This window comes from Penicillium soppii (assembly GCF_028829465.1).
Source record: "Penicillium soppii strain IBT 18220 chromosome Unknown utg000005l, whole genome shotgun sequence".
NCBI classification, from domain to species: Eukaryota; Fungi; Ascomycota; class Eurotiomycetes; order Eurotiales; family Aspergillaceae; genus Penicillium; species Penicillium soppii.
This window is the reverse complement of record NW_026643235.1, coordinates 4672912-4688490: the sequence shown is the minus strand read 5'-3', so window position 1 is coordinate 4688490 and position 15579 is coordinate 4672912. Positions and strand designations below refer to the sequence as shown.

The following is a 15579-nucleotide window of genomic DNA, read 5'->3' as shown; positions in this document are numbered from 1 at the left end:
AAGTCATCTTTCTCGATAGAATCGATGCCTAATCGGGTATATTCTATAACCCGCCTTCCGTAAGAGCGCTTTAACACAGCAAAACAACCAATATCAAGAGGCTGTAAAAGATAAGAGGCATGCGGAGGCATACATATTAGTATAATGTTGTTTTCCTAGCAAATCTTATCGAATGTCGCTGTAAGATGACTGTCGTGGCTATTAAGGACCAAAAGACAATGTTTCCCTTTTATCTGACTTTTTATATGCGGAATAAAGTGTTTTTAAAGCTAATCAACGCCAACTTCGTTACTCGTCTAGCCATTTGGACTAACGTTAAGAGCCCAATATTTAAGAAGGTCGTCGAACCATCGTACTATAAAGTTTTTGCCTTAAAGATAACGTATGGTGGGAGCGCTCGCCCGGAGGCGCAAATTGTTTCAAACATACACGCTAAAAATAACAGATAATCGCAAAGATTAGAAAAGAAAAAAACATGAAATAAGCAAATAATACTTCGAAAAGCTATCACATGACCTTTGGCAACGTGCTCACTGCCGGGCACCACTTTTGTCCAACGCAGATCAACTTCTTTACTTCTGTCCTCATTCTCTTTTATAACCCGCAATGATCAAAGATTGTTCGTTTCTTTGGTCGATAATCTCCTGCCAATCGATTGCAGCCTCTCAAGTCCGATAGCTCACACACTATAAGATTGCTACTTCCGATTCATTTCAACCTCCCCTTCCGGATTAGGCTTCACAAAGTCCGACGACAGAACAGCCAAGACGCCAAAGACCATAGCGATGACCATGGAGATAATCTCTTCCAGAACAGACATGCACAGGTAGACAGTGACACTGGTGTGGTTATTTTCGATTAGTGATTGCATTGAGAAATGCACAGAAGAGGTGTAATCGCCTAGGGCTGAGTATATCAATCGAACCAACAGGAAGGGAGCAGACAAGGCAATAGCAAGAAACAGCTTTTTCTGATAACTCAGCATTGCCACAGAATATGATTGGAATAACCAAGCAGTCAGAACCATGGTGATAACATATACAGCCAAGAAGAGGCCCATGGCTGCTTTGGTGAGTGTTCCTGGAATGGTTGACTGGGCCTTGCTGACTCCGACTATACCAAGGATTAGGCCGATGATGCCCATAAGAGTCACCACAGCGAGAGGACGAGGAGGAATGTGGTTTTCCAAATCACTAGATAGACATATGTTAGACCACTCTCGTCATGTTGCAGAGCTACACTGTCAACAACTCACATTAATCTTAGCATTCCGACATAAGCTAGTAAAAGAGGTGCAATGCCAATCAATTCGCACACAAAAACGGCAATTTCGACATTTTTCGAATTATTGTTAATTGAAATCAAACTGGCAATACTGCCAGCCAGTCGAATGAGGGAAAGTGTGAAGGGGTATCGCCAGATCTTGGCGCCGGTTCTCCAGCCTGTCCGTTTCCAGATGAAAATGGAAGCGACAAGAATGAAAGGAAAAATGCCGAGTTGGAGAATGGCGATTCCATCTTTATATGTAACATCACCCATGGTGTTGATAAATCGTAGTAGAGTAAGAATAAAGTAGTAGAGTAAGAATAAAACGTGTGAGGGGATGGAGGAGTATGGCTGGAAAGTAGTATGGAAAGAATTGGTTGTGTGCTGTTTCCAATGTTTAGACGGCCAACTGGACCCTTTTTGTATTTCTTCATCCCGACACATATTGTACTTTTAGACTGGTGGCGCCCGTAGGTGATGTGAGTGTGCTGTAGGCTAATTTACCAAATGCATGTTTGGCGTTTTCCTTGTCGTCGTTGGCGTTGTTGGCATCGTTAAATCTTCAAATTTGCGAATCGATTGGACCAACATCTAAATTACCTAAAAAGGATTAGCGTGGATGGGTGGGTTGTCAAGGGTTGACAGCCAATCATCCTACCAAAATATCAGCCTTGAGTGGCCGTGGTCAAGGTGCGGTGCTTCCAGCATTCCCTTTTTGGTTGAAAAGCGCAGATCTTCATATTTAGTACCTCGTCATTAGGCCGCTTCGCAGCCTCGTGGGTGGCGGCTGAAGGAACCATTTCAGCCTTTCCCCACTTTCTCTCCCTCAGCTCCACAGAAACCTCCCGAGGCCGCCAAGAGCGGGAGCACCCATTTACGTTCAAGAGACATTCAATAAGGCTGTGTACAGTAGCTTATTCCCAAGTCAAATTCAGCTATCTTGAGCTTGATAAGCCTTGTTATTGCATACAAATTACAGCCTCCTTTTCTCTTCATTGTCTCATTCTTCAGTCCGACCATTGTGTCGACGCATATTTCAATATGTCAACATTTAGTCCGCCCCGCGCACGAACATCCAGAAGCTGCGGCAATTGCCGAGTTGTGAAGCGAAGAGTAAGTCCTTCAGCCCCATTGAAGCGATGATAGCATCAACATTGACACGGCGACACAGTGCGACAAGCAGGTTCCCCAGTGTGGTCAATGCGTTCGCACGCGCGAAACTTGCTCTGGGTACCGTGATGAATGGGAATTGGTTTTTCGTGACCAGACAAGCGACACAGTCAAACGTTCCAGGCAGGTTTCAGAGAAGAAGCGTTTGAAGATTAATGGAGCCGCAACCGAGATTAACGCTTTGACCATACCGACCCCCGGCCCGAGTACCAATCTTGGCGATCTAGGCGTAAACTATTTCCTCCAAGACTTTGTTGTGGGTGGTAAATACCCTTCACGTGGCTTTCTGAACTATATCCCCACTGCTTACTCTGCCGATGCTGAGCACCCGACTCTCCTGGCCAGTATGGCGGCGGTGGGTCTTGTCGCGTTAGCAGCTTGTCGGCCTGAGCTTGTTTGCCAGGCACGTGCCAAATACTCTGAGGCGATCCAGCATGTCAATGATGCATTGTCATCCCCTGTCGAGTCACTCAAAGATAGCACCTTGATGTCAGTGATTTCGCTTGGAGTCTTCGAGCATGTCTCAAATTTTGAGTCGTGGGTTCGGCATGTCAAGGGGGCTGCAACACTGGTAGTTGCTCGAGGTAAATCTCAATTTGCCCGTAGGAATGCCATCTTGATGTTCAACCAGGTGCGCGCAGATTTGACGGCTGCCTGTATACATAGCGTTCAGCCTTTTCCAAATGATATCCGCGAGCTACAGGAAGAGGCTGCCAAATATATCGACCCTTCGGATGCATTCTGGGCACTCGGGGTACTTGCCACCCGGTGTGCGACTGTCTTTGCGCTGGCCGCAAGGAAAAATAATGGCATCCATTGCGCTCAGTCTTGGCCTGACTTTCTAAAAGCATCTATTGCGATTGAGGACGACTTCGAATATGTTCTTGATATCCTCGCTAAGCAGGAGTCGTACAAGATCATCCAGGAATCGTGTGAGAGCGCGAGATTCATTTCATATAATGGTCGATACCACCTATACAAGACATCTTGGGCGATAAGGCTTTGGAATAACTCGAGAATGGTTGAGATCATCGTTTGCGAGATTATATGCTGGCTCATTTCCAAAGTTCTTGAAAACGATTCGCCTTATTCTGATGGGTCTCAGCTGAATCTCGAAAAAAAGCGACACGGGGCGATTGAGATCATGTCAAGACGAGGGATGGAAATATTGGCCAGTGTTCCGCAAGGTTTAGGGCTTGTGTCTCTACCCAATGCCAATAAACCCCAAGAGCCGACTGTGTCGGGCGGGTACCTGCTAATATGGAACCTTTACACGGTCGGAAAGTCTCCTGCTATCAACTATCAGAACCGCCGATGGGTCGTCAAACAACTTAAGGGTATCAGTGAAAGTGCAGGCATTACAATGGCGCTCCAGCTTGCCGAGGACATTGTCAAAATTGATCAGGAGGAAAGAATAGATTAATTGGAAACCCCGCCTTTCCAGAGTCTACGATGTGGATTTATCACTTGACAACGTTTAAACTGTATATTATTCATCTAGCCAAGCTTTGGACTTTGTAAACCGCATGTCTCAATCTACTTCAAACTCCTAACTGATTGCGTGAATAAGAGAGCAGCGCTTGAGGGTATCTTTTAGAAGATAACTTACGACGTTCAAGGCTCATAGGAGGCAAAAAGCCCAATCTATCGGCCGACAAGAAGGACGTCATTTACCCCCTGAAGAGGGGAGGGCATACGGCAATCGCACACAGAGTGTACTGGACAGCGAACACACAGATCAACCGGGCTAGGGAGATACCTAGGTAAGAGAGGGCCCAGACTGCAGCAGATGTATTCGCACTACGTAATAGAGAGTGTACCTAGCGGGGGATAAGGTAGCGTCGCAGCTGCGAAAACAGAAGATCTATTTCGCCGGTAGAACACAAAGAATTAACAATCGTGGACTCAGACCAGCTTTCCTTCTATTAGCCACTCCTAGGTCTGAAGGCAATTCCGGTATATGTGATTTCATCTATAGTCATCTAAGCCCAGGCCTTAGCTTCTTCCAAGGCTACAAGTGGCCTACTAAATCTGGTTAAGATTATCTTGCTGATCATCGATCGCCCCACAGGGGCTTAGCCTAACGTGGTAATCGAGTTGTAGCGCCGGGAAGCCTATGCAACTATAATGCAAGTGCACACTCAAAGCCTAAAGGGGTCGGTCGGGTGGTGACGTGGCGGGGTCAAAAAGGCACCCTTTGGAATCACTTCTACTATATTATTCACAGCCTCTGACGCAAGCCCTAATGCGTGATTCATTCCTCACATCGCTGATTTCTTCTTCACATGTGCACTCAGAGTCGCAATCTTTCCAATTATGACGTCCATGAGTACCTAGTGACAAGTGTTAGGTATGTAGTGATTTATTTTTGACAACATTTGAGTATGTACTTTATAGCTCGTACAACTCATCTTCCTCTTCCAGGTCATCGCATATCTGGCCCCAAGAACTAAGTCAAGGCCCCCCGCCCGGATTCTTTGCATGATGGAAGTACCATGACGTTGCAGGATTTGCCTAGTGATGAACATGTTAATTGATTGGATGAATCGATTACCAATGAACGCCGATCCATTGATACGTCGGCTTTATTAAAGCAAGATATATCCAACTGTCGATGAATAGGCTTAGGTATGGAATCTTGAAAACTTTCTCTACAGCCCCCTACTACCCAGGTGCCCACAATGTCCGCCGACGACTATAAAAACTTTCCGCCAGGGACTCATTTGTTAGAAGACCGTATGTCCCTCATAAAATTATTAACTCCTGCAAAATCTAACTTTGATACAGATAACAGCAGTAGAAACGAGAAGAAAGAACTTGTTCTCAATCCTGCACCTTCAGCTGACCCCGAGGACCCATTGGTAGGGCATAACCATCCTTGACTGCAAACTATCTTCGACTAAATAGAATTTAGAACTGGTCTACCCTGAGAAAAGCAGTGAACTTCGGACTCACTTGTTCATACGTCGTATTTACTTTTGTTCTGCTCGATGTCGGTACCGTCGCAAACAGGAGATACGAAGATTACCTGCACTTGTACATGAAGGCCTTCAATAAAGCCAGCGGCGCCTCATACGCAGGTCTCGCGATAGGCGCTCTTATCTTCATTCCCTGTGTGCATAAATTTGGTCGACGGCCTGTTTACCTTATAAGTGCAGTGCTTGAGTTTGCATCTGCAATTTGGTACGCGAAATTCAAGTCCGAAGGTGAAATGATTGTCATTGGGTTGCTATCTGGTCTAGCAGGCTCGACTTGTGAAGCCATCGTGATGATTACCATTGTCGATCTGTTCTTCCTGCATCAGCACGCTCGCATGAACGGTATCTTCATTCTCATGCAGACCCTGGGCACACTGGGTGGCCCCATCGCTGCGGGATATATTATAGTAAATATGCAATGGCGATGGATGTGGTGGATAACCGCCATCTTTCTGGGTGCCAATCTGCTGCTGGTTCTATTTTTTTTTGAGGAATCCAAGTACGTTCCGCGATCGGGGCCGATTGGGAATAACCAACGTGCAGATGCCGTTGGCGCGTTATCAAAATCTGATAGTGGAGAGATATCCTCTGACCCACATATGGAATCCCAGACTTACTACTCTCGCAAAACATATCTTCAACGCCTTGCACTGGTGACGAAGACCGACGGCCCGATGCTCCAGAACTTCTATCGGCCTCTGATTGCCCCTTTTCTGTTTCCCGCTGTTGCATTCACGGCGCTCCAATATGGCATAATCCAGGCATGGTTCTCTGCTACCGTAGCGGCTGGAACCCAAAATTTGATCAAAGCACCTTACAGTTTCGAACCAAATCAAATTGGTCTATTCAATATCGGAGGTTTCATTGGTGTTGTCCTCGCTGGAGTCACCATAGCCTTTTTGAGCGACTGGCTTATTATGGTCCAAGCTCGCCAAAACAAGGGTCTCTTCGAGCCAGAAATGCGTCTGTGGCTGCTCTTCCCTGCCATCCTATGTAACTCTATTGGCTCCTGGGTTTTTGGTATTGGACTTGCTCAAGTATGTTCTGTATTTTCTTTCGTTCAAACAATCAACATCATTATAACCTCGTCATAGGGTTGGCACTGGATTATCCTTGCCGTTGGCAATGCAATTTTCGGCTTTGGATTTATGATCACTGGAGATGTCGCTCTAACATACCTGACAGACACTTATCCACTGGTAAGTTCATGACAAGTCTTAGAATGACATGATGCCTATCTAAAAAAATCAGATCATCAATGATGCCCTAATCTCCGTGGTCTTTATCCGCAACGGCATCGGAATGATTGTTAAGTTTGCATTGACCAGCTGGCTCGATGGGATGGGCATCGAGAACACATTCATCCTCATCGGAGTTCTTTCTCTCGTTACTATGATCATGCCGGCTCTACTCATGACCTATGGTAAGCGTGCTAGAATACACTCTGCGCCCAAATATAGACAATTTGCTGCCCAGCAGCAGTCTCAAAGACCAGGTACTTAGCTTGAGTGTTGTCGACTTCAACAGATATTTCAGTCAGTGAAGTGAAGGACTATATGATGTGGTAGAACGGAGAGATCTGACAGGATACCAATGGATGTTATTATACGCTTGGGGGAGACAGGATATGTTAAGACACCTAGTAAGTTAGGGGGGATATAAGTGCGAGTGTCCCTCAAAATCCAACTTTTGTGGTGAGAGCTAGCCTCTAGGCATGTGAAGAATCGAGGCGTTTATGGGATGACATTCCGCTGCAGTACGGCTGCATTTTCATCAGGAGGCCATCCTATAGTCCAGCGTATGGTGGGTATAGTCGACGGAAGCGATGACCTCCATTCTTCTAGTAATATATATGTGGAAGTCCAACATCCGTAACCGTAATTGGAAAAACAGAAGATGAAACTACTAGAGTAAATATGTAGGGAATTCTAAAAATAGATGTCCCCCCGTCTTACCCTATTTGAATGGGAAAATATTAGCAATCACGGCTTTCTCACCTGTTGCGCATAGCTAGCTGGTCACAGTGTGTATCGCTTGTAGGTCTGTTTACGTACGTCGAGGCTCGTCTTCAAGTTCCAGTCGCAACCCTACCGTTACCGTCGTAAGGCTTTACACGGGCTCGGGTCTATAGGCTGGACTCTTGTTGGGCAGCGCCAGGTAATGCGCGTAGTCAAGCTATACTGAGAAACTAAGTAAGACCTTAGAGACTCAGGATACCTCTCCTGGTTAGGTGGGTTGTCTTGGATACGAAGCAAGTGGTGAAGCTAGAACTGGTAGGTTCTAAGTAACAATGTGTAAATTAAACGCGAAGAACAAAATACATATGTGCTAATGACTGTCCTTATATATCCTTCGAGTTCCTACTCCAGATCTACAGCTGGGGAATATATTCTGGAGTCACCGTATATTCCTGCGTATACTCCCTGGGAGTTATTTCCGGAGTGTCGCACTCAGAAATCACATGAATTTTGCCACTTTACCAAAAAGGTGCACGCCTTACTTAGTAAGGCATATTTAGTGTATTTTATTAGTTGACAGGGAGTCACGGTCATGTTCGTAGTCCGTTAATACATAGGGTGGATCGGCTTATGTGATTGGGCGGCCGATTGTGGCCTGCCGGGCACCGTCTCGTAGTTTTATGCTAGTATTCGTAGTATCGGCAAGTTGGCGGCCATAAGTGGCCCTCTCGGCAGATCCCTTATTTGTGTAGCGGAATAATTTTATCCTCGTTCCTCACGACGAGCTATAGCAACTATGTAGTAATTTATGTATCCGATCGATAAAGATTGTTCTAAGCTTCCTAAATGGTGAACTTAGAGCCTCACCGATAGCGCCTGTGATTATCTCCACTCCAACCTGCGAAACGACTGGGGTACTCCACTACCCCGGATTGTTGTGTCTCCCGATAATGACGCAAAGGCAATTATTGTTATGCTAGAGTTGAGATTCGAGCCTAATGCCTGCAGATTGAAAAATGACCAATTGGTCAATCAATAGGTTGCCTCGGGCTGCTTACCACTTATACTGCGCTACCGGCAAAAGACACTCTGATAGGGGGAATCGAAACATCGGTTGTCGTGTGAGCGACGAAAAGGTAAGCCACTACACCATATCCTATGGTCGTATGTACTTGATATCCTATTAGGGAATTACAAGCTCAAATATCTAGCCTGGCATAATTACTCGTTTGCTACCGGATAGTGCCTACAGCGTGCACCGTTGTGGGAGTAAACTGATGATAACGGGCTGCAGATCTAAGTATATCACATCACAGCTGAGCAGAACAGTTGGCTTTACCATAGTTGGAATAAAAGAGCCAGACTATCAGCCATGCCAGCACACTCTTGCGAGCAAATTGATCCATAGCATAACGAATGTGCTCAGTCCTAGTCAGGAGATGATCGCTCATATCAATTTCTGTAAACAATTGCAGATCCAAACACTCCTTCTCAGAAAGTGCCTGGCGCATGGCTATTGTTCTGTCCTCCGAGAAGGCGAATGAAGTTCCCAAAATTCCATACAGTCGACTTATTGGATGTTGGTCCGGAGATTTCCAATCACCTGCTACCCACACAGGCCGCAGATCCCAGGGAATCCGACGAAGCTTTGTCAGTGATTGCCGGAATGCCTCTAGTCTCATTCGAGACCTGACCCCGCTAACTGCATGAACACAGCCGTGCGATCCAATAGCAAGATGACAAAGAAGGCGGTCTGCAACCACATCAACAGGGACTTCATCGTAATGAGCATCCAGGGATGGATTCTCCATACTTGTTGCAATCCGTATATGCCAATGTGGGGCCAAGGCTAATGCTGCGGCAAGCATTGTGCATGGGGACGACATAGGCATGACATAACCTGGAAATGGGAGCTGCTGAGAAGGGCCGATGACGGACGGACGAATAATGAGGATCTTTTCTTTTGCAGCACGATCACCGAATAGGTGTACCAGCAACCTTTCTGCCAGGTGTTTGCAATAGGCATAGGCCCAGGGAAAGTTTTCCGCTTCATATGCCAGGCTTGTTCCATTTTTGCGCACTTCATCGAACTCATCAAGAGGGCTGCTTTGGTTTGTTGAAAGCTCATATATCTCCTCGTCGATTTTTGAGTCCCATTCTGGACTCCGAGTATAGATGTGAGTGTTTGCATAGGCGGTAGATACATAGACGAAGCGTTCAAGTGTTTTGAATGTAAGAGCTAACTCTGCGATCATTTCAGTGGCTTCGATGATCGAATTTGACAAGCGGTGTAATGGCTGTACAAGATTGATAGAGGATGCCGTATGAATCACGATGCTAGCATTGTTTCGTACGGTGTCCAATTCGACTATTGAGAGCCCCAGATCGGGGAGTAGAATGTCACCATCGAACACAATCAGGCGATTTGGATCACAAAGTTTATCTACTACCCCATGAGGTAACCATTGTCTCCACCTGGCTTGGAGTTTCCTAGGAGTTATACTGTTAGGATGCTTTATTTATGAATAATTTGATTTCCATAGACTTACTCAATACCTCCTCTACATATCAAGTAGATACACGACACTGAAGTGGTCGTGAGTACGCGATGGACGATGGCTGTACCTAGAAACCCAGATCCGCCTGTCACCAGAACCGACTTGTTCTCGTAGTACTCCCACATGCTGAGCAATCACGACTTCCAGGAAATAACAATTAATAGGTGCAGGGAAAAGAAAGGTATAAGAAACCTCCATAGTTAAAGTAGATTACTGGTGGTGAGGTGATCGGTCGATCTCCAGTCTGCCAATATCTTGCTCCTTGCGTAGTTATGTATATTGTATATTTGACATTATTCTGTACCTGTGCAGTGAACTGGATTCCTGGAATGTTACACAAGATCCTTTCTTGTAATGAAAGCCTTACTCTTTCTTGACAATCAGAAGCTAGGGGGTAGTACTCAGGTGGATGCTCCACGCTGTTATTGGGACCTTCCAAGACCATCGGTTCTGAGCTAGTTGAATTAGAACATAACCTTGTTGTTAGCGGGATCGCTCGCTTTACGGATAGGCAGGTTGAATTCGCCATGACAGAAAAACTAAAGGCGAGAATAGACCTGGCTTTGAACCTCCGCATGGGTCCCTACCCCGGAACCTCGAACCTCACCTCTTGAGGTGAGGTTCCAACCTTACTAACCTCCAACCGCCCATTAACCTCCAGAGGTTCTTTGAGGTTCAACCTCCATCGACCCGCATGAACCTGCATATACATAATTTCTTGACGCCTTTCCTCTTTTGGCTGGATAAAATTGATGATTCATCTCTGTTTTTTACAGCTGTTTCGTTAACCAATAGACTTTCCACTGAATACTTTGTCAACATAATGAATTATAAAGATATATTCATTGAAAAGTAAATAGGAGGCGTGGTCACCTACAAATTATAGGTAATATTCGATGATATCGACGTGGTGGGTTGTCAATAGAGGTCATCGATAAAATGGCATGTAAAGTTGTGGATATATATATCGCAGACATTGTAAAGTATGTGTATCTTTATTAGTAGAACTACTGTTCTTCAAGAAAACTATAAAGATGCAGTTCAATTCCCCTTATTTTAATATCATTCAAACCGTTATATCCTCTTCTATCACTTTGTCTTTTAGAATTCAGATTAATTGATCTAGATATACCGTGAATCCGGTTCAAATGTCCTAATTGTTAGACTTAGATATTCTATTTTTCCTATATTAAGGTTCTCGTTGAGGTTCGTTGAGATTCGTTGAGGTTCGATGAGGTCCATTGAGGTTCGTTGAGGTTAGTTGAGGTTTATTGAGGTTCGTTTCTATAGTGATCCACTATACTAGCGAATCAGATATAGATAGGGCTTATAAAAGTTGATATATCAATTTGAGCATTATGGAATAGGGATAAACAGATGCCCTAAGAAGACCCCGTAACTTCTACAGAATAACTAGTAAGTTCCTTATTATCTTCGCTAAGTTACACTGGTTTACTAAAGTTATCATGTCTCAGATTACCGACGGCTACGGCTACGCATCATCTAGCTTCGAAGGGTTACCTCTAGACGCGCTACAATACCTTACCCCTAACGATACGCTATCCCAACGCGAAAGCTAGTTTGATTCAGTTCTAGACCTTCTAGACCTTCTAGATAACCAAGTCCGATCTCGCGCAGGACCTCGGGCCCTAGATACCCTTACGCGAATCAAGCCAGATAGTATTAACGAGTATATCGTCTTTACTACCGACATGTCCGCGGAATTCGTTAACTAGTGGCTTCAAACCGATTTTGGCAAGAAAAAGCGGCTAAACTAGGAGGTTAGCCGTCGCGCAGACTGCTAGACTGGGTTTCAACAAGTTGCACATACTAAAGATGGAAAGCCTGGCGTTATGTGCAATCGGTGCCGTATAGTTCTTACGTATCTAGCTACAAATCATACTAGAAACTCATCGATGTAGAAGCATCTTGATAGGCCAAGGTGTCGACAGCGAATTACGAAGAAGGGTAATATCCAGCAACTACTCAGCGACGCGGTATGTTCGAAATAGCCTATATTCAATATTAATACTAATTATGAATTCACTATATTTTAGGCCGAGAGAAGACCAGCGCCTCTCTTTACCCAACAAACATAGGAACAGAAGATTCTAAACCTAATCACTATATCACATTTACCCTTCCTCTTCGTCGAGCACCAAGAATTCCATGACCTTATTTCCTACGCACGGCTAGCACCTATATCACCGAGCGTTCCATCAAGAAAGGTGATTCGCGACCGCCTCCGGGGTTTCGTTACAGAGTATTAACAAGAGACACTACAACAGCTCCTATCTGGTGCAAAAATGTCGATTGCGCTTGACTGCTAGACATCCCCATTTAAGCACGCATTTATGGCTATCACAGGATACTTCCTAGACTAGGAATAGGAGTATCGTGAGGTCCTACTTGGGTTTGAGCCAATTTCTAGATCTCATACTAGCGTGAACCTTAGGGACGTAGTTCTCCAGATCCTACAAAAGCACCAAATCGCTGACCGAGTGCTCGCGGTAACAACTGATAATGCGTCTAACAATAAGACACTTATCGCAGCAGTGAATGATTCAATCAAGAAGCTACATATAGAGACGGAATCTACGATTGTCCAAGTGCCCTGCCTTGCGCATGTTATTTAATTAAGTCTAGTTGATTTGCTTAGTAAAATCAAGGCTTCGCTAAAGAATGATAACGCCGAGATAGAATGGTCTGATGATCGTGTACGTTTACTTCGTGCGCGCTAGTAGAAACATGAGATCGCCGATACTCTGAACAAGGTATGCTTCTATTTATGAATCATAAATTATGATTTAATAATACTAACTATTCTGATTCCTAATAGGTCCGAGGTCTTGCGGTTTATATTAACGGAAGCCCTTAACGTAAGGAAGCCTTCCTGAATACCTAGCCTAGTAATACGCTACGGCTTCTTCTAATCCAGGATGTTCGTACACGGTGGAATTCGACATTTCTAATGCTCCGACGGGCGAAGAGGCTTTATATCGCATTTAACAAGTTCTGTTCCGACTATGATCAACACTATTTTACATTAAGTGCAGAGGGGTGGCGACAGATTGACTATCTGCTTTGTATTCTTTAGCCCTTTTTCACGCTCACTACGCTAGTTTGTCGTACTAAAGACTCGAGTATCCACCTTGTCTTTAGGATTTACAATAAGCTCTTCGATCATCTTAAAAGATCGATAGGTCAGCTTCGTCGAAAGAAGGTTCCCTAGAAATAGTTAATGCTTTCCTCCCTCGATGCTGCGAAAGAGAAACTAAAGAAATACTACGCCGAGACAGATAGTATCGAAGGTAATCTCTATATAATTAGGACGATCCTAGCGCCGTCGAGCAAGATGGAGTTCTTTTCAACAAGTGATTGGGACCTAGATCCTAAGACAGGAAAGGACTATAGAAAGGAATACCGCGAGAGTCTTTAGTCTTTTTTTAAGAGATATAGCCAACGTATACCATTAGAGATGATACAATCTGATAGCTAGTTATTCACAACTGAATCGGAGCTTAAGAAGGCCCTTGACGGCGATTCTTCACAACGATTAACTGCTCCGTAGTACGACGAGCTCACCAAATATCTCCAGAGTGGTAAGTAAGTAAGCCTACTTTGTGAATCATATAACTAACCTTACCTAATTAGATACTATCAAAGGATCTATTCGGATTTTCTGGAAAGATCATTAGAGGGAATTCCCTATTCTTGTAAGTATTGCCCGTGATATTATGTCAATTCCAGCGACTGGTGCCGGAGTTGAGCGTCTTTTTAACTCTGCCCGGGATGTATGCCACTACCGCCGGGGGTCGTTAAACCTAGAGACTGTTCGCGATATTATGTTATACATGTGTACAACAAGATTCGATATTAAGGAGGAGCAGCGGCTGATTCTCTAAGAGTATCTTTTGGACTATGAGATAGCCGCTTCGGCCGAAGCACTTGATGTCTAGACACATGCTTTCGAGGCAATTAGTGATAATGAGGAGGATATTGAGATACGTCTTGATACACCGGCTACTATATTAATTACGCAAGCAACTCCAGACGCACCGCTACTCTCAGCAGTCGCCGCTGGAAAGCGGCCTGCAGTTAATTCTGACGATGAGGAAGACTCTGATGCCGATGAATTTGCGGAACCAGATAAGAACAGGGCATCACCCTTACCTGACTTCCCTGATACGCAGCATCGTGCATCCGGTAGAATACGGAAGAAGTCGAGACTACTGGATGGGTATATAGCTTGATTACTTGAATCTTGACTCTTCAGAACTATAACCAGACACTGCACTATAGATATAATATAAACCATTGATAATTGAAAGTTGAAACCCTAATTCGAAGCTGAATCCATGATATGCACTAAATCCTCCTGTAAGGGCATACATTAATGAACTTCTGTTTTATAATTACGAGAGAATACAGCCTATTTCTACATAATTTATGTAGTTGACCCTAAGTCACGTTTTTTACCTATTTGTCATGCTTGTTGAACCTCAGGTTCACCCGCGGGTAACCTCCATGAGGTTCGGTCCAAGATAGAACCGCCCGGAGGTTCTAGGTCATGGAACCTTAACCTCCGGGTGGGTGAACCTCCTTGAGGTTCGTGAGGTTCACCCGCGGTTCCTAGCCAGGTCTAGGCGAGAAGAATTCGAAGTCGATGTGATATTTCATAAACCAGAATCGAGATTGAGGTCAAGGCTTTATCTCTTGTGTTTCTCGCCGTCTCTGTTCTCAGAAAAGAATTTCATTGATTTGTCCTAAGAGAAACAAATAAAAAATCTAAGCTAATAAAGTAGAATAGGTTCGGCTACCAGCGGGCATCCACATACGTACCAATCCGATTACTTCGCTATGTGGGAGCTGTCTACCTTTCTTGAATTTTTGTGACCGATAGACTCGAGATCGAAGATCTATACCTGTAATGAGAGAGAAACAATCTTGAAGTAAGGTGCTAGCACTCCCAAATATGCTGCTTTTTAGCTGCGCTTGCGCAGATCCCATTGGTGTTCTTACTCACAAGGGATGTTACAGTGGCTAGCAATGGGAGTATCCGGAGCTCACTACCCCCAAAAACCACATTTTCGTCTGAAACACATGTGCAGCCTCCCATTTTAGACAGCTCCCACGAATGACGAAGTTGTCTTTGAAAATCCGTGATTAATTCACAGTGGAGTGTGGAATTCAAGTCCCGCAATTTTAGTACGTATGTAACACAGGTATTTGATCAGGACCTTGCTTATCCGAGATGGTCCTATCAAACGCGAGTTGCTCCTCTTCGAGATCAAATCTTGATTTATATATAAGCATCCCGAGAGGCCGAACTTATGAGCATTTAGGGGTCCTCAGTGATAGTAATAGACGTTGAAATGATAAAAAAGATGCCGATTGCTGGAACGGTGACGAAGGTGTCTCTGCTTGACGTAAATGTCAGTTGATTTACCGGAGCAGGAAAACAGGATACCACTAGAGTCCAATATTGAATATTTAGTACTAAATGGCCCTTCATCAAAGGGTTCTCGCAAACGAAGATACGGTAATTCAATGGTAATGGGACTATATTCCTAAAAAGTGCTTTCACACTAAATGCAACTTGGAATAAATGGAAACATAAGAAAGGGGCCAGGTACTTGTGGTTCATGC

The 15579-nt window shown here is 44.5% G+C and overlaps 4 protein-coding genes across 4 annotated transcripts; 2 read left to right on the top strand and 2 right to left on the bottom strand.

Annotated features, from left to right (window-relative positions):
- Nucleotides 1–697: 697 nt before the first annotated feature.
- On the bottom strand, nt 698–1539 carry N7529_007217 (uncharacterized protein; the record flags this gene model as incomplete). The annotated part of the gene is made up of 2 exons (XM_057242744.1): nt 698–1193; nt 1256–1539. 2 exons carry the CDS (start codon nt 1537–1539, stop codon nt 698–700), a joined length of 780 nt encoding a protein of 259 aa, XP_057098103.1.
- Nucleotides 1540–2307: 768 nt separating this feature from the next.
- Nucleotides 2308–3859, top strand: N7529_007216 (Zn(II)2Cys6 transcription factor domain-containing protein; the record flags this gene model as incomplete). Its single annotated transcript, XM_057242743.1, has 2 exons — nt 2308–2379; nt 2438–3859. 2 exons carry the CDS (start codon nt 2308–2310, stop codon nt 3857–3859), a joined length of 1494 nt encoding a protein of 497 aa, XP_057098102.1.
- A 1258-nt stretch (nt 3860–5117) lies between these two features.
- On the top strand, nt 5118–6908 carry N7529_007215 (uncharacterized protein; the record flags this gene model as incomplete). The annotated part of the gene is made up of 5 exons (XM_057242742.1): nt 5118–5172; nt 5224–5297; nt 5351–6451; nt 6509–6613; nt 6666–6908. Coding segments are annotated over 5 exons (1578 nt in total), but the record flags the coding sequence as incomplete, so codon positions are not given.
- A 1774-nt stretch (nt 6909–8682) lies between these two features.
- N7529_007214 (uncharacterized protein) lies at nt 8683–10055 on the bottom strand (the record flags this gene model as incomplete). The annotated part of the gene is made up of 2 exons (XM_057242741.1): nt 8683–9862; nt 9922–10055. The coding sequence occupies 2 exons, from the start codon at nt 10053–10055 to the stop codon at nt 8683–8685; spliced, it is 1314 nt and encodes a 437-aa protein (XP_057098100.1).
- Between the last annotated feature and the right edge of the window lie 5524 nt (nt 10056–15579).